At 44.7% G+C, this 18,790-nt stretch overlaps 1 protein-coding gene across 8 annotated transcripts in view; it reads right to left on the bottom strand.

The window, feature by feature from the left end:
* LOC138683477 (transmembrane protein 161B-like) overlaps positions 1-18,790 on the bottom strand; it is a 64,794-nt gene that overhangs the window by 33,142 nt on the left and 12,862 nt on the right. For 4 of the 8 annotated variants that reach the window (XM_069775335.1, XM_069775337.1, XM_069775336.1 and 1 more), the window contains 2 exons: positions 7,715-7,795; positions 2,085-2,327 (listed from right to left, as the gene is read on the bottom strand). In XM_069775335.1, coding sequence (XP_069631436.1) covers positions 2,085-2,327; positions 7,715-7,795 — 324 coding nt within the window. Of the gene's footprint in view, positions 1-2,084; positions 2,328-7,364; positions 7,423-7,714; positions 7,796-18,790 lie in introns of all 8 variants that reach the window. The other 4 variants (XM_069775339.1, XM_069775340.1, XM_069775342.1 and 1 more) reach the window with 2 other exon arrangements.

The raw sequence follows: 18,790 nt of genomic DNA, 5'->3' as shown, positions 1-18,790 counted from the left end.
ATTAGCAATCGGTAATGTGGGTGTTAGTGATTAGTCAAATCGTGTTGTACCTGAATGTTTGAAGGATATATGAACCCCCTGTAAAACCACATCCAGGGTGCCCCAATTTGGCTGGGACACTTCATGCGCATGAATATTTACCCTTATAATTCGATACTTTGCGTCCTAGCCTCTCTCCTCGGTTGGCACGGGCCAGTTACGAATTTTTGTGACAGGTGTTCCAACTGGTTCCCCCAGCCTTAACAGTTTATTGATATGACTACAGGTACAGTGCAGAACATATCCACCCTGCCATAGAAATACACTGAAGAAAATCAAAGCTAATTTGAGACTTTTCAGTTGAGGTCTAGGCCAGTAGACTAAAAGACAGCAGTGTTAAAGTCTTTGGATTGAAAGTAAGTGAATGAGTAAGACATACTCGGGAGTGTTAATTTATTGATCATTCACTGGAAATAACAAGCAATAATCGATCTCAGAAGATAACCAAAGTTGTTAGGAAAAAATAAATATCAAATTTTCAAAATAGCATTGGGTCCTTTTGTCACAATAGGGTGCTTAGCAAGTATGTCACCAGAGCTGGACTAACCTAGATCCTAGAAAGATCTATCCTACTAGCCATCAAGCAAAGACAAATTTAAGATAGTTTTCTAATCTAAAGGGAAACATGTAAAAATACCATACTTATTTCAGTTCATATCCTGCTTATGAAAATAAGCCCCCCAAAATGTATCACTGTATTAGTAATCCTAGAAAACTAATACAATTAAAAAAGTAATAACCCAGCATGCTCTCTTTGGGCAAAGCAAAGTTAAGTTGGGCAGAGAAAGTTAAGTACATCATGATGCAGAGGCAGGGTTCAAACCTGCGTTCCAGGTTTTAACCACTCCCGCACAGCATGACAGCAATGTACAGAAGCTTCATAAAGTATCACACAAAGATCCATTTACTCCTATCATACTAGGTGGCTACTTGCTTATACAAAGGGAAAGAATAAGGCAAGCAAAGGTTGATCCTTGCACTGCTAAACCCTTCCTGGCTTCCAGCATTAAGCAACTTGGGGATAACCTGAGCCAGGGACTGCAACCTCTGAAACCATCATTTTTAATAAGTGACATGAATTTGTTGAATACCTTTCTGAACCAGCCTGAAATCTGTTGACCTTCAAGGTATCTTGTAGCAGCAAGTTCCACAAGTTGTCTCCCAAATTAAAAAGTGCTTAAACCTACTCTAATTTAATTCAGCATCTCCTTGTATAACATGGCAGTAAGTTTATTACTCCCTATCCACCTTCTTGCAAAGTGGATACATACCTCTAGCAAAACCGTCCCTCAATCAGTTCCTAGACTAGTAAATCTTAGCCTACTCCTCCTTATGTGGAAGCCTTACTTCTAGTCATCATTGTTGGCCTTTTTTAGTTCTACTAAATAGTCTTTGAAATACGGTACAAACAAAAGTACGTCTTAGAATATAGAATATGAAGTTAGATTATGTTTTCCAATTGGGATAATGCTTTTCCCGGTGATCGCGCGAAGGCCAGCTTTCTTTTGTTCCGTTCCGTTCCGTTTTTTTAACCCCCTGCTCAGTCTGCGCCAGAGGGGGCAGAGTGTGGCAGAATACACCGCAGATTTCCTGCGCATGTCGTCGGAGCTGAATTGGGGGGGGGGGGGGGGGTGGGGGTGACCTTTTGTTACCCCTCTATATTCATGGCCTGGCCGGCGATGTTCGTATAGAGGTAGCCCGAAGACCGGCGCCGGAAGATTTTGCAGGTTGCCACTAAACGTGCTTCTGAAGCGGAGCAGCTTTTGCGCTTGCCTGGTTCTGCTCCGGTTTCGGGCCCCCGCTCCCTCCCGGCTTCCCCCCCTGCTTGGCGGGGAGGCAGACGCCATGCTGGCGGTGCCGGGGGTGGGGCCCGTGTGGCCGGGACGGGAGCTCGGAACGCGGTGGCTCCTCCCCGAGTCCGTCCTGCCCGCCTCCGCCCTGCTGCTCGCGGCGGGGTGGAACCCATTGCAAATCGGGGCAGGGTTTGCCCAGTCCCCCTCTCCCCCTGCTGAGGACTCTGCCGAGGAGACGGTTGATTTGGCTACCTTTGGGAACAGTTGGGATTTTCCACCGTTTTCCGAATTGTCCCTTTCAGCGCCCGGTATCGTGGGGTCGAGAAACAGCTCCGGCCAGCGCGAGAAGGGAGGTCGCCGCCGGTGTAGATGGGGCGAGCCCAGGTGCCCCGCTCCTCACGGTGTCGGTCTCGCTTCCGCTCCCGGACGGCAGAGCGGTCGCTGCTGAGGCCCTGGTGGACTCTGGCTCTTGTAGGAATACGATTTCTGCAGAGTCTGTAAAAAATGCTCGTGCGCCAATAGAGCGCCTATCTGTCCCTTGCCCTATTTTTGCTACTGACGGGAAACCCGCCGGCGGTGGTCCCACTGAGTGGCAGACCCCGCTCTTGCAGCTCTCCGTCGCCCCAGGATGTTGGGAGTTTGTTTCTTTTTCTGTCCCCTCTATGCCCCTTTTATCCAATCATCCTGGGCACGCCTTGGTTAGTCCGGCACGATCCGGTGGTCGGTTGAGCACAGAGACGAATTTACCTTCCTTGTGGGTGAAGTGCGGGAGGTGCTGCTGCCTCCCGCCGCAGCCGGCGGGGTACAGCGCTCTCTCCCGGCGCCGGTGGCGGTGCTGGCCAGGGTTCCGAGCAGGCCCTAGTGCCCGCCGGGTGTCCTGTGCCGGCAGCGCCAAGTCCCCCGAACCACCTGCTGGCCTGTTGGGGGCGCTGCCGCCAGAATGTAGGGACTTTTTGGACGTTTTTGAGCAAAAGCGAGCAGAGACCTTAACCATCACCCCCACCACCCCCCATCGGGTGTACGATTTGTTCCATCGAGCTGTTCCCAGACGCTCCTCTCCCTTCGGGCCATATCTACCCTCTGTCACAGCCAGAGATGGTGGCCTTGAAGGCTTATACTGAGGATGGTTTAGATTGGGGTTTTATTCAATACTCCACTTCCCTCCCTTGGTGCCACTATAATTTTTGTAAAGAAGGATGGAAGCTTGAGGCCACGTGTGGAGTATCAGGGATTGAATGATATTGCCATCAAGAACCCAGTACCCCTTGCCCCTCATTCCTGAGTTGTTGGAGCATTTACAGAGGGCATGCTGGTTTACTTAAGTGGCTTATAATCTTTTTTGTGTTCATCAGGGCAACGAGTGGAAAACGGCCTTTGTTCACACGTATGGCCATTTTGAGTATGGTGTGATAGCTTTTGGCCTGTGTAAAAGCCCTGAAAGGTAGCAGGGGCATGTCAACAACGTTTTCTGTGACTTGTTGGACAATTATGTCATTGCACATCTGCATGACATTTTAGTTTACTCAAGGACGTGGGAGGAACATGTTGTTCATGTTCGAGAGGTTCTCTCCCGCCTTTGGCGTCACTGCCTTTATGCAAAGCTGGAGAAGCATGCCTTCCTCCAACAGCATATAGACTTCCTGGGTTACTCAATTGCCTCCGAGGGCGTGAGCATGGACATGAAAAAGATTGATGCTTTTCTTTGTTGGCAGTCTCCCTTGACAGTGTGTGGTGTGCAGTGCTTTTTGTGCTTTGCTAATTTTTATCAGTGTTTTACTTGGAATTTTGCTCAAAAGGTTGCTCCGCTCACAGCACTGGCTCATAAGGGTGTCCCTTTTCAGTGGACGCATGAGGTTCAGGGGGTCTTTGATGACTTGAAGCAGGCATTTACGACGGTCCCGGTTTTGGCCCACACGGATACCAGTCATCCTTTTGTGTTGGAGGCAGATGCTTCTGCCCATGCCATCAGGGCAGTACTTTCTCAGCGTGGTTCACTGGATGGACAGCTTCGTCCTTGTGTCTATTTCTCCTGCCAGTTGACTGCCACAGAGCGGAATTACGATGCCTGGGATGAAGAGTTGTTGGCCATCGGGGAGGCGTGTGCTGAATGGAGGCACCTTCTTGTGGGTCCTGCTGAGCCCCCTTTGGTTCTGACTGACCATCGAAATCCGGAATATTTTAGGAATCTGAAGTGCCTCTCTCCCAGTTGGCTTGTTGGGCAACTTTTCGCTCTCGGTTTCCATTTACTGTCACCTACAGGCTGGGTAAACAGAATGGCAGGGCAGATGCCCTGTCACGTCAGGAAGCCTCAGCAGGAGATGTCATTTTTTCCCTCTGAAAATTTTTTTTTGTGGCTGTGCTGGCCAATACCTTGGTTCTGTGCATCGGGTGATGGCTGGTGATCCTTTGGCCATGCAGTTTTGGGCAGGGGATACTTCACAGAATCTGCAGGAGAAGGATGGTTGTCTGTATCGCGATGAGTGGCTGTATATCCCTGCTGACCCGCTGCGCACACAAGGTCCTTCAGCGCTGTCGTGACACACTGACAGCGGGGCACGGTGGTCAACAGAAGACTGCATCAAGTCACACAGAGCTACTGGTGGCCTATGGTGCATGCTGATGTTGCAAGCTATGTTCAGGCTCACGATGACCATGCCAGGGCCAAGAGACTGATGTAGAGGCTACGGGAACTATTACAACCCTTACAAACTCCTGAGCGGCCATGGCAAATTATTTCAATGGATTTTATTGTGGACTTGCCTGTGTCTCAGGAGCATACAGCGAGCGGTGCTTGTGGTGGTGGACTTGTTTACAAAGGTAGCTATTTTTGTTCCACTAAAGAGGCTGCCCACAGCCCCTCAGACTGCACACTTGGTTTTGCAGCTATTTGCTTCACTGTCATGGTCTGCCAGATAGCGTGGTGATGGATGAAGGGGCCCAGTTTACTGCCCAGTTCTTGAGGCAGCTTATGGGCCTGCTGAGGGTCCAACTCCATCTTTCCACCCTTTATCACCCACAGTCTAATGGTCAGATGGAGCAGGTAAAACAGATCCTGGAGCAGTATCTCCACTTATATTAATTAACATCAAGATGACTGGGTCTCTCTGTTACCGTTGGCAGAATTTGCACATAACAGCAGTGTCCACTCTTCCACGCAGCAGACCCCTTTTTATGCACAGTACAGTTTCATCCCCGTGACCACCCAGCTACTCCAGTGGCTGTCCAGGGATTTTCTCCTGAGGACTCCCTTGAGCAGTTGCAGTATACGCATTTGTTTCTTCAAGAGCAGCTGGGAAAAGCAAAGGCTGCTTACAAAGACTATGCAGATAGTCATCGGTGACCAGCGCCGGGCTTTGTGGTTGGGGACTATGTTTGGTTGTCCGGTGAACATGTTTGTTCTGTGCATCCTTCTTCTAAGTTGGACCACCGTTACCTGGGCCTGTATAAAATCTGGTTGCATTTTGTCCGCACCTTCTATGCGCTCTCAATATTCACCCATTGTTCACGTCTCCCTGTTAAAACCTGTTCACCCAGATCCCTTCCAGTGGCAACCTCTACCTCCATCTCCAGTTATGGTGCAGGGCCAGAGAGAATATCGTGTCTGGGCTATTTTGGATTCCAGGATATCCTGGGGTACCCTGCAGTATTTGATTGATTGGGTGGGTCATGGCCCAGAGGTTCCTGGGCACCCGTTATCCTGCTAAGTTTGGTCCGCTAGAGGATGTGGGGGCACACCCTGGGTGAAGGGGGGAGATAGATAGCGTCAGGGTTACATAGGTATCCGTTCAAATGAGATGATCTTCTGCAAATATTAAGTCTTCAGCTGCCATTGTTGTGTTATCAGGAGAACTAATACAACTGGCTAGCAGGCAGAGCTCAGCCTCTCCGAGCTACTGCCTGCAAGAGCCTTTGAATCTTATGTCTCTGTCTCTTGTCTTGAGCCTGCCCTGACAAGCAGCTTCTTCGGAGAACAGAGGTATATCCACTGACTGAAAATTAAGGTTATTATACATCCTATTGTTACAATAGCAAAGTAAAGAAAGCAGCATTTAAGTCTCCACATTACCATCCTGATTCCCTCTGAAGTTTCATATCCATCTGTCAATAAAATTTACCTTATTACAAACAACTACATGCACGTATTAAAACTGTATTTTCTTGGTTAGATATTAATGTACTATGATAAATACACCAATCATCATAATTAAATTACACCAACAGAATTTGACTGCGTAGACATGAAAACGTAGCACCACATTTGAAACATTACATGCAAAAGTTTAACAAGTGAAAAAGGACTTAATGCAAATAGGTGAACTGTGATACAGTTTTCTAACAAGCCTCACAGTAAATTTTTCCAAGATTACAAAATTTAAGCTCATATGTAAGTATGCATTAACATGCCATACTTCCACACAGCAGAGAGCATACGATTACCCTGGTGAAAGTGAGAATATGCATGCTTTGGATGGCAGAAGATTGCCACGGTTGAGGAAAGGCATTTGGTGTAAAGTGCAATTATTATTTGGCAATGCAATTGTGTTTTCCTGTTTAAGGTTCATATTGGTGAAACATGTAACTTAAAGTTATAGTTATGCAACTGAAATTATTTTAAATATGAATAAATATCACTGGTTAAATGCACAGTTATAAATTGTAATACTATTAACTATTTTGCTTCAATTTGTTACAGAAAACTTGGATAAAATGATTTTCTGAATATTAAAGAATATTGTGACGTGTAATATTGAAGCATTATATATTAAAGAAAAGGCTTAATTTTTTAGCCCAACATTTGGCAAATAAGGTTGCTACCCACATAGCTTAAGTAAGAAGTTGAAAAAAAATGCTTTGATTTTATGATGAACAGGTTATATGTGCAGTTTATGAATTAACACAGAAGTTAGATATTAAGAATTTTAAGAGAGCAGTTTATATTGAAATAAAAAACCCCAAACAAACAAACAAAAAACCCCAAACACAAAGGAAACCACCTATGTCACCAAAAAGCAAGTCACCGGGTATTTGTTTTAAACATAGCCAATTCAGAAATCTTGCATAAACATAGCAAGCTCCACCACCTCAAGCTCAGTCTTGGTTCTTGCCCCAGTTACACTTCTGGTGAGGCTGTTCCAGAGCTTCATGACTGAAGATCTGTTTCCAGCTTAAGTTGACAGACAGCTATCCTATCCTTCTCGGACTCTTTTTGCTAGGTTAAACAAGGCAAGCTCTTTTAGCCTCCTCTTGTAAGATAGGTTTTCTGTTTCCTGGATCATCCTAGCAGTCCTTCTCTTCACCTGTTTGAGTCTGAATTAATTTTTCTTGAACATGAGTGATCAGAATTGTACACAGTAATCCAGATAAAGTTCTACATCAGTGGGCTTGTGCAACAGGATTAACACTTCCCTCTCTCTTTACTGGAAATACCTCACCTAATGTATCCTAGGAGCACATTTACCTTTTTCACAGCTGCATAAGAGTGGTGGCTCACAGTAATCCTGTATTCAACTAATATACTCAAATCTTTCTCACCTTGATTCAAGAAGAAGAGCTTCAATCGTACATAAGATTTCTTATTCTCAGTCTTCATCTAAATGAATAGATTCATTAAGAAAATTCTTGCCATCAAATTAGCAATGTCACAGGCCACTTTTGGAGACTGGGAATTACCCAGTTCTGTACAATTTGGGCATGTTAAGCTCTCTGTTAAACCAAAAGAACGCAGTTCAGTACAGAGCTATGGTAATCAAAGCAAGCAGGGCAATAATATGCAAGAAATTTTAGACTCACACAAACCAAAAGTTTGCCAGTAAAGTTGTTATATGGATTAAAAAACCAACAGCAAACAAGAAAAACACCAAAAACTTAAAACAAGCTTTTACCTATCTTTTTTGCTCTTGCCTCTTTGTTTCCCTGCAAGAAGCTTTAGATCTTCTTCAGTAGGATGCCGGTACCATTGTAAACTAAAGAAAAAAAAATCTCAAGTAAAACAATGTCAGTATGAGCAATTCAGAGTGCTTTTTAAAAAGAAAACTATATATCAACACACATACATACACACATTAAACCATGTCATTTGCAGCACCTAACCAGAATACCTTTGTGTTAAAGTACTAACTGTCTCAGCTGATCAATTACAGCTAAACTTCAATTCCCTTCAGCATAAAAGACACTTGCTCATAATTAGAAAGGTTTGCAACTATCAACACACCATTCAAGTGAAAGCACTTGTGCTTCTTAAAACAACAAATTTTCAAGTTGTCATCATCCACGGCAGAAAAGGCTGTACCTACATTGGAAAAAGGTCACTATATCATTACAATTACCTATGAGAATCATGTTCTAAATGATTTTATTAAGAATAACTACTCTTCACTTTTTTGAGTAATTTTTAAAAAACTGCAACAGCTATTATGGAATAACCATAACCAGCCTTTTTTCTTGCACAGACCAGATCTTAACATCTACATTCCTGTCCTAAAAAACAGCACAGTGATAGCACAGAATCATAGAATCATTTAGGTTGGAAAAGACCTTCAAGATCATCGAGTCCAACCATCATCCATGCCCACTAAACCATGTTCTGGAGTGCCTTGTCTACGCGCTTTTTGAATACCTCCAGGGATGGTGACTCAACCACTTCCCTGGGCAGCCTATTCCAATGTCTGACAACCCTCTCAGTAAAGAAATTTTTCCTAATATCCAACCTAAACCCCCCTTGCCACAACTTGAGGCCATTTCCTCTCGTCCTATCACCAGCCACCTGACAGAAGAGACCAGCACCCACCTCACTACAACCCCCCTTCAGGTAGTTGTAGAGAGCTATAAGGTCTCCCCTCAGCCTCCTCTTCTCTAGACTAAACAGCCCCAGCTCCCTCAGCCGCTCCTCATAAGACTTATGCTCCAGGCCCCTCACCAACTCGGTTGCCCTTCTCTGGACACGTTCCAGCACCTCAATGTCTTTCCTGTAGTGAGGGGCCCAAAACTGAACACAGTACTCGAGGTGCGGCCTCACCAGTGCCGAGTACGGGGGAACAATCACCTCCCTGCTCCTGTTGGCCACACTATATCTTCAATTCTTACTAGAAAGAAGAAAAACAAATCAACAGCACAGCTTACAAAAGCATAGATATTTGTAAATTTAAGGTATTTAACTGTAGGGTAAAAAAATATTTGTACATTGGGTTTATATGGGGAGGTGTGATGGGTTGACCCTGGCTGGACGCCAGGTGCCCACCAAAGCCATTCTATCACTCCCCCATCCTCAGCTGGACAGGAGAGAGAAAAATATAACAAAAAGCTTGTGGGTCAAGATAAGGACAGGAGAGATCATTCACTAATTACCGTCACGGGCAGAACAGACTCAACTTGGGGAAAATTAACTCAATTTATTTCCAATCAACCAGAGTAAGGTAATGAGAAATAAAACGAAATCTCAGAACACCTTCCCTCCACCCCTCCCTTCTTCCCGGGCACAACTTCACTCCCGGATTTCTCTACCAACCCCCCCAGCGGCACAGGGGGATGGGGATGGGGTTTACGGTCATCACACGTTATTTTCTGCCGCTTCACCTCCTCAGGGGGAGGGCTCATCACACTCTTCCCCTGCTCCAGCGTGGGGTCCCACCCACGGGAGACAGTCCTCCACGAACTTCTCCAACATGGCTCCTTCCCACGGGCTGCAGTTCTTCACGAACTGCTCCAGCATGGGTCCTTTCCACGGTGTGCAGTCCTTCAGGAGCACACTGCTCCAGCATGGGTCCCCCACGGGGTCACAAGTCCTGCCAGAAAACCTGCTCCGTGGGCTCCTCTCTCCACAGATCCGGAGGTCCTGCCAGGAGCCTGCTCCAGCGCGGGCTTCCCACAGGGTCACAGCCTCCTTCGGGAACCCACCTGCTCCGGCGTGGGGTCCTCCACGGGCTGCAGGTGGATATCTGCTCCACCGTGGGCCTCCATGGGCTGCAGGGGGACAGCCTGCCTCACCAGGGTCTTCACCACGGGCTGCAGGGGAATCTTTGCTCCGGCACCTGGAGCATCTCCTCCCCCTCCTTCTTCACTGACCTTGGTGTCTGCAGGCTTGTTTCTCTTACATGTTCTCACTCCTCTCTCCGGTGGCTGTTTCTCACTGTCCCAACTTTTTTTCCTTCTTAAAAATGTTATCACAGAGGCGTTACCACTATCGCTGATTGGCTTGGCCTTGGCCGGCAGCGGGTCCGTCTTAGAGCCGGCTGGTATGGGCTCGCTCTCTCTCGAACACAGGGGAAGCTTCCAGCAGCTTCTTACAGAAGCCACCCCTGTAACCCCCCCCACTACCAAAACCTTGCCACACAAAACCAATACAGGTGGTTTTGGTAGTGGGGGGTGGCAGCACAGATCTGCAGGGGTGACCTCTGTGAGAAAGCACCAGAAGCCACCCCCATGTCAGACAGAGCCAGTTCCAGCCAGCTCCAAAACAGACCCACCACTGGCCAAGACCAAGCAGCGACATTGGTAGCGTCTCTGTGATAATGTATTTAAGAAAGGGTAAAAAAACCCCACTGCCCAGGAGCTGTGAGAGAGAAGTGAGGGGGGGGAAGAAAAACAACTCTTCAGACACCAAGGTCAGTGATGAAAGAGGGGGAGGAGGTGCTCCAGGCACTGGAGCAGAGATTCCCCTGCATCCCATGATTGTAGGGTTCAATTATATGGAAGTTAGTTATCGGGCCTGAAAGTAGCTCATGGTCACAAGAGTGTTCCAGACGCCTTTAGAAGGCTTTGAACAGACTAAACAAGAAGATAGAAAAAGAAAGATCCCAGTTAGAAAAACACAGGTGCACATTCCACGATAAAGGGAACTTGGCACAAACAACCTCAATTCAGGGGCTTATCTCGACCAATTGGACTAAGACAAGTCTTGCATGCTCTAACTAACATAGCCAATTATGTTCTGTGTTTATTCGCATGTACAGAGTGAGTATAACTATCTTATGTTTATACGCGTGGACAGTATCGATGTAACCAATCACCGCTTATGCTTGTGCGCGTGGACACCAAATGCTTGCATGCAGCAGCCAATCAAAGCTTCTAAACAACTTAGAGAATTGTATAAAAATGATCGGCTAAGCTCAATAAAGTGGCGACTTTAATCATCATATTGGTGTTCTATCGTCCGGGCCCCGCACGGAATAATCCCTAAACCCTACACATGATGAAGACCATGGTGAAGCAGGTGGTCTCCCTGCAGCCCACGGAGGTCCACACCGGAGCACATATCCACATTGCAGCCCGTGGAGGACCCCTAACCGCAGCAGGTGGATGTACCCTGAAGGAAGCTGCAGCCCATGGAGAGCCCACGCTAAAGCAGATTTTTCTGAAAGTCTATAGCCCATGGGAGGGACCCCACGCTGGAGAAGGGGAAAAGCATGAGAAGGAAGGAGCGGCAGAGATGAACTGTTATGATCTGACCGCAACCCCCATTCCCCATCCCCCTGCACCGCTCAGGGCGGGGGAAGGAGTTAGAAGACTCATAGGATGGCTTGGGTGGGAAGGGACCTTTAAAGATCATCTAGTCCGACCCCCCTGCCATGGGCAGGGACATCTTTCACTAGGTCAGGTTGCTCAAAGCCCATGGGAGGGACCCTACATTGGAGCATCGGTCAGATGGTGGTAAGCAATTGGGGTTTTTTGCATCACTTGTTTTCATTGGGTTTGGTTTTTTTTGGTTTGGTTTGGTTTGGTTTTTTTCTTTTTTCTTATTAAACTGTCTTTATCTCAACCCACTAGTTTTCTCACTTTTACCCTCCTGATTCTCTCCCCCATCCCACTGTGGGGGGTGTGAGCAAGCATCTGCATGGGGCTTAGCTGCTGGCTGGGGTTAAACCACAACAAGGTATCTCAAGAGTTTAAACAGTACTGTGAAAGGAAACTACATGTGTTCCAGGAATTATGAAAACTGAAATCTAATATGAATACAATGGATCTCATTCCAAGACCCCCATCTCTGTCCATGACATAGGAGAGGAATCTGATATATTCTGGATTGCCCCTCATCCTCGGGGCAATACTCAGTGCTTAACTGAGTCAACAGTGTCTTAAAATCACAACAGGGGAAAAAAAGTGGAGAACCCAAATCATAAGGTGGAATGGGCCCAACACTATTATGCCTAAATCCACTTTTGCCCAAGTTTAAAAGTCAACAGTAGAGGAAAAAAGACGACCAGGGCTTCCATACAGATTTAAGAGCTTACCTTGAGGTGGACAGATTTGAAAACCTTGGCCTATAAATCTCCCTCTTCATGTTTCTAACTCCACACTGGTCTAATATTTACCCCCTAAGCAAACTATTTACATTGCTAATTCAGATACATTGCAATTTTGTTTGTTTAGCAGTGGAAACTTAATTTTAAAACCTTTTTAATTGAATGACCGGCTAGAAGTATATTAAAGTGATTTCATTATTTTAAAATTTCCTAAGGAAAGGTCATTTACACAGTGACCATTTTTTCACGTGCAACAGCACTAGCCATTTTTCAGCATTCAGCTTCTACTGTTCCCTTCTTCCCTTGCACTCTTCCACTTTTAATTTTACACTAGGTAGCAGACAGACTTAAGAGACACTGTAACCATGAAATCTAGTCAAGTCATTTTAAACGTAGTTTAAAAGTCTCAGATTTTATACTTGAGAATTCCATGGCTTTACCTTTTTTTCTCTTGCCTTCACTGTGAAACCTCATAAGCTCCTCAAAACTGATTATAGCACAGAAAGGGGGGTGGGGAAGGGAGCAAGATAAACCTGCAATAAACTGCTAATATACAGACAAACAACTTCTCTTTAATCATTCAATGACAGTAATGGGGCTTTCTGTGTCAACATCCAGGAAAAACCTTCTTAGGCAGAAAGAAAACAAGCAATGAATACCTGGAAGTTCAGATGTATTATTCATGAGCAGTCTCATGCCACGGTAAGTCTTGGGTGTGTCTTGTGATGACAGCATGGCAAAAAAGCACAGCGGCTCTAGACTGCCAAGCACCCCCTGAGCTAGGCTTGCTTAACTTGAGGAGAAGATCTATTAAAAGCCTTGTGGAGGGCAGGAAGGCAAGGAAGCGCATTGGCCTAGAGTCAAGTGTCCAGGTAAGATTTGCTCTTGTACTAAGTACTTAAAAATCCTTTGTTTTCTGTCAGAATGTGGATAGCTAGACTATTAGGGCTAAATCTTGTCATGGAAAAACTGGAATACAATTTAGATCAGGTCAGAATAGACTCAGTGTATTTACTATAGCTATAGGAGAGAACACAGAGCAGCAGTGTAATGGACTCTGCTGATGTGAACTCTGTCCCTGTAAAGTGAATACAAGGCGTATATATACTTAGAGATGCTATGCATAAGACAGATAACAGGATGTGAGTTATACATATCTGTTACATACACAAGGCCACAGAACTGCTCAAGGCCGGTCTGGAGTCTGCTTTCTTCAGTGCAGGGACTAATTTATCATGAAGGTTACACAGTGATTATTGTTTCAGGAGACAGGGTGAAAGCAGTCAAGAGGCCCACTTAGGCCTTAGCATTTCTACTTCCACAATCCCATACCGAATACTTGTGTTCTAGCCTAGTTTTGCCTGAAGCCCCATTTGCCTACATGCTCCTTTACTTCCTGCTGTAAAGGTTTAACTACAGCGTTATATAGCAAATTCATTCCCTTGTCAGTAAACACGGAGATGAAATGGTGATGAATTTATTTATTTATTTATTACACGCTCCCAATTGATAGCATATTTCCATACATTCTGTATGGTATGTCTAAATATTTTGATGGTTTTAATATTTTGTACCAGCCGTGGAAACTGGTTTGCTGCTGGATGACTGTAAAAGTGAGATTTGGTAAATAATTATTAGAAAACTTATACTAACACTATGATTGAAACAATAGACAAAAGTATAGCCAAGCAATTAACTAGTAGAGGTAGTTACTCCTAAGTTTGGCAGTTCTTGGCTCTTATGACTAGATGTTCCTGTACGCTAGATGAGAACAATGTTGAAACTGACCACATGTGATTTGAAACTGCACTAAGCTTCAAGATCAAAGAACAAGGACAAGAACAAAGACTTCAAGGACGGCCAGCAAGAACTTCAAATGGGTCGGTGGTTGTAAAAGCAGCCCTTCGACTCAAATAGATCCTTCATTGCGCACGATCGGATGTAGGCTGTACTATGATAATCAGTTGCAATCATTTTTATCTGTATGTATACTAATCTGATTAATATGCAATTAGTTATTCTATATAACCTGTTTGTGCTAAAGCTGTGGCATGCACACTAGGTGGAACTATGCCCCGCGCATCCAGCGCTGCAATAAAGAATGCCTGCTTTCTAAAACTCCAAAACGAGTCTTAGAGAGTTTCTTCGACCGGCTTTTCGGTATCGCAATCAGGAAACTCCTTTGAGACAAGAAGCCATTTATATACATAGAATTAAATCAGAATATAAATACTTGTAATTTTTGTATTCTTTTTCCAGAGGCCACTTTCATAATCACAAGCTCATGAGCCAAGCTGCATGCTTAGCTATGACGTGATACTGACTGTGGGGATTACCTCCTAACATGAAATGTTGTCATGGTTTAACCCCAGCTGGCAACTAAGCACCACACAGCCGCTCGCTCACTCCCCTACCCAGTGCAATGGGGGGAGAATCGGAAGGGTAAAAGTGAGAAAGAAACTCGTGGGTTGAGATAAAGACAGTTTAATAATTTAAAAGAAATAATAATTTTTAAAAAATTGTAAGAAAAAGAGATTAAAAAATAACAAAGAGAGAGGAAAATAAAACCCAAGAAAGACAAGTGATGCAAATGAAAACAATTGCTCACCACCAACTGACTGATGCCCAGCCAGTCCCCGAGCAGTGGACCCTTGCCAACCTCCCCCCCTAGTTTTATTGCTGAGCATGACGTCATATGGTAAGGAATATCCCTTTGGTCAGTTGGGGTCAGCTGTCCTGGCTGTGTCCCCTCCTAACTTTTTGTGCACCTCCAACCTACTCACTGTCGGGGCAGTGTGAGGAGCAGAAAAGGCCTTAATGCTGTGTAAGCACTGCTTGGCAGTAACTAAAACATCCCTGTGTTATCAACACTGTTTTGGTCACAAATCCAAAGCATAGCCCCATACAAGCTACTATGAAGAAATTTAACTCTATCCCAGCCAAAACCAGTACAAGTGTATTGACCATTACTCACACCACAGAATTCTTTGTTGCAAAAAACAAGACACCATGGTTATGGTTGAAGGCAGTGCGGAAGGAGCTGTCTTTGTTCAGGGAGCTACTTCAGCACGTGGCTACATTTAAGCCCACTTTCCTTATCCTCTTCATTTCATTGGTAACTTACCCTTTCCTCAATGCACTTGTATGCTTCAGGCTTTGATTTTATTATATTTCACAGCAACCAGCAAAACATGTTTGCTTGATTCTGCTTCTAAAACCCAGTATTTTCACACTGATGTTGTCATCTGGCATTTTTATTTGAATATAAAATGATGAAATCATTAGTAAATAAATATGTTCAGCATCTACCAGTTACACTTTCATCTACAACAGAACATCCTTTGAAACACATAAGCACTGGCAGACAAAATTTCTTTCAGTGTTTTGGCAATTTTATTTTTTATTAAGTATATGAAACATTTGTATGTGAAATGTCTACCGTAGTAATTTTCTTAGACATAATAGCCCTCTCACAGCAAAGGGCTTGCAAAAAAATAACCTTTTACGCTTTTATGCAGTTGAATCACAAGAAACAGTAGGAAAAAAAGCAGGATTTAGAAACTAAATACAAATTGAAGAAAGATATTTTATGTAAGCAGTACACGACCTGACCACTTCAAAACTTATTTCTCAGTATTTTGGAGGGATTTAAACATAATCTAGTTTGAATGTTAAACAGCAGAAATACTAGTAAACCCACTTTTCAGTATGGAGGACCAAATCATAATGGAGGAATACAAGAGTGAGTGTTTAGTGCACAACCCTTCTCTGCCATAGCTTGCAGCTGATAAGCTCTCCACCAACTTTCAGGGCACTTCTTCCTGTCCTGCTGAAGAGCTGCTGATATACTTAACATAGGACAGCATCAGAAGCATTAACAGCTAACTGGGCATATTTACTCCTATTTAATGCCTTCCACAGAAGGCTATTTCCTTCTTTGCTACAGCTCTGCAATAGAGAGAAAAATATCTTTAACTTTTTGTGTTGTTGAAAAGATAAGAGAACACAGATCAAAAGCATCATAGTATTCAACATCTTGTCAAAATAAAGACCATTCCACTGAAAGTAACTATTGATTATGTAATAACTTTTTTTTTTTTTTTAAGTCTAGAATAGGCTTTGTTTTGCATGGATGCAAACATCAGGAAGTTGTGGACAGAGATTGGAGGCTTTTATGAATGGCAACAAAGCTTGACTTCACACACTTTCACCAAAGGATAAATTTATGCTGCAGGGTGACTTAAGCATGTTTCACCTCCTGCAATAGCTCACATTCTCTAAAATGTACAAGAAAAGCGATTTCTCTAGCGAGAGTAAAGAGATGATAAATTATGCTACCTTGTAAGAAAAAAAAAGGAATTGGAGTAAAACAAAGATGTAATTCTTTAATAATCAAACTCAGAATAAAAACAGGCAAAAACCCCAGCACATAACTAAGAGGAAGCATAAAAAGGCTACAACAGGCAGACAGGAACAAAACCAAGGAAGCTAAAAATGTCTAAGGGACAACGGAAATAAAGAAATATGAATAGCAGTCTATTGCTTAAAAGGGAAATTAAACAAATAACAAGCTGCTGGACTGCTCCTTAACTTTTTTTTGTTTCATTTTTTTCACAATGACAGGCCAGAATATAGAAAGAAAAGACTAAAGAATATTAAGAGAAGTTACATGCATTTAATCAGGAGGGCTTGATGAAATTCACTTGAGTACTTACTACATTGGCTGATTGTGTCACCACACAATTATTGATCAGCTCCAAGAACCTCATGGAGAAAAGGAAGTTTCATGGGGCTGAAGATGGGGAAATATAGAATCATAGGATGGTTTGGGTGGGAAGGGACCTTAAAGATCATCTAGTCCAACCCCCCTGCCATGGGCAGGGACATCTTCCACTAGATCAGGTTGCTCAAAGCCCTGTCCAACCTGACCGTGAACACTTCCAGGGATGGGGCAGCCACAACTTCTCTAGGCAACCTGTTCCAGTGTCTCACCACCCTCATCATAAAAAAAATAAAAATTATTCCTAATGTCCAGTCTAGACCTACCCTCTTTCAGTTTAAAACTGTTGCCCCTTGTCCTGTCACTACAGGCCCTGGTAAAAAGTCTCTCTCCATCTTTCTTATAAGCCCCCTTTCAGTATTAGAAGGCTGCAACAAGGTCTCCCCAGAGCCTTCTCTTCTCCAGGCTGAACAACCCCAACTCTCTCAGCCTTTCTCCACAGGAGAGGTGTTCCATCCCTCTGATCATTTTTGTGGCTCTCCTCTGGACCCACTCCAACAGGTCCATGTCTGTCTTGTCCTGGAGACCCCAGAGCTGGATGCAGTACTCCACATGGGGTCTCACTAGAGCGGAGTAGAGCAGGAAAATCACCTCCCCCGACCTGCTGGCCATGCTTCTTTTAATGCAGCCCAGGATACAATTGGCTTTCTGGGCTGCAAGCGCATGCACATTGCCAGCCCATATCTGGTTTTTCATCCACCAGTACCCCCAAGTCCTTCTCTGCAGGGCTGCTCTCAATCCCTTCATCCCCCAGTCTGTACTGATACTGGGGATTGCCCTGACCCAGGTGCAGGCCCTTGCACTTGGCCTTGTTGAACTTCATGAGGTTCACATGGGCCCATTCCTCAAGTCTGTCAAGGTCCCTCTGGAGGGCATCCCTTCCCTCTAGTGAATCAACTGCACCACTCAGCTTGGTGTCATCCTCAAACTTGCTGAGGGTGCACTCAGTCCCACTGTCTATGTCATTGATGAAGATATTAAATAGTACTGGTCCCGGTACTGACCCTTGAGTTACACCACTCATTACTGGTTTCCACTTGGACATTGAGCCATTGACTGTGATGCGACCATCCATCCAATTCCTTATCCATCTAAGAGTCCATCCATCAAACCCATAGCTCTCCAATTTAGTGACAAGAATGTTGTGGGGGACTGTGTCAAAGGCCTTACAGAAGTCCAGGTAGATGTCATCCATAGCTCTTTCCTTGTCCATTGATGCAGTCGCTCCATCTTCAAAGGCCACTAGGTGGGTCAGGCAGGATTTGCCCTTGGTGAAGCCATGTTGGCTGTCTCTAATCACCTCCCTGTCTTCCACATGCTTCGACATGTCTTCCAGGAGGATCTATCTTTGCATGATCTTCGTGGGCACGGAGGTGAGGCTGACTGGTCGGTAGTTCCCAGGGTCCTCTTTTTTACCCTTTTTAAAAATGGGTGCAATGTTTCCCTTTTTCCAGTCACTGGGGACTTTGCCTGGCTGCCATGACTCTTCAGATATGATGGGGAGTGGCTTGGCAACTACATCAGCCAATTCCCTCAGGACCCTGAGATCCATCTCGTCAGGTCCCATGGACTTGTCTATGTTCAGAGGTCTCGAACCTGATTTTCTCCTATGATGGGAGGGACTTTGCTCCCTCAGTCCCAGCCTTGAGGCTCAAGGGCTTGAGAGATGTGGGCAGAGAGATTACCATTGAAAACCGAGGCAAAAAAATTGTTGAGTACCTCAGTCTTCTCCACGTTGGTTGTCACCAGTTCTCCTGTCTTATTTATTATGGGGGTGCATTTTCTTTAATCTTCCTTTTCTGGCCAACATACCTATAGAAGCCCTTCTAATTATTCTTCACATCCCTTGCCAAATTCAGCTCCATCTGTGCCATAAGTTTCCTGCTCCCATCCCTACGCATCGCAGCAGCATCCCTATATTCTTCACAGGATGCATGTCT

The sequence above is a fragment of the Haliaeetus albicilla genome, chromosome W, assembly GCF_947461875.1.
Source record: "Haliaeetus albicilla chromosome W, bHalAlb1.1, whole genome shotgun sequence".
NCBI classification, from domain to species: domain Eukaryota; kingdom Metazoa; phylum Chordata; class Aves; order Accipitriformes; family Accipitridae; genus Haliaeetus; species Haliaeetus albicilla.
Note: the sequence above shows the minus strand (reverse complement) of the source record. Positions and strands in the feature narration are given on the sequence as shown.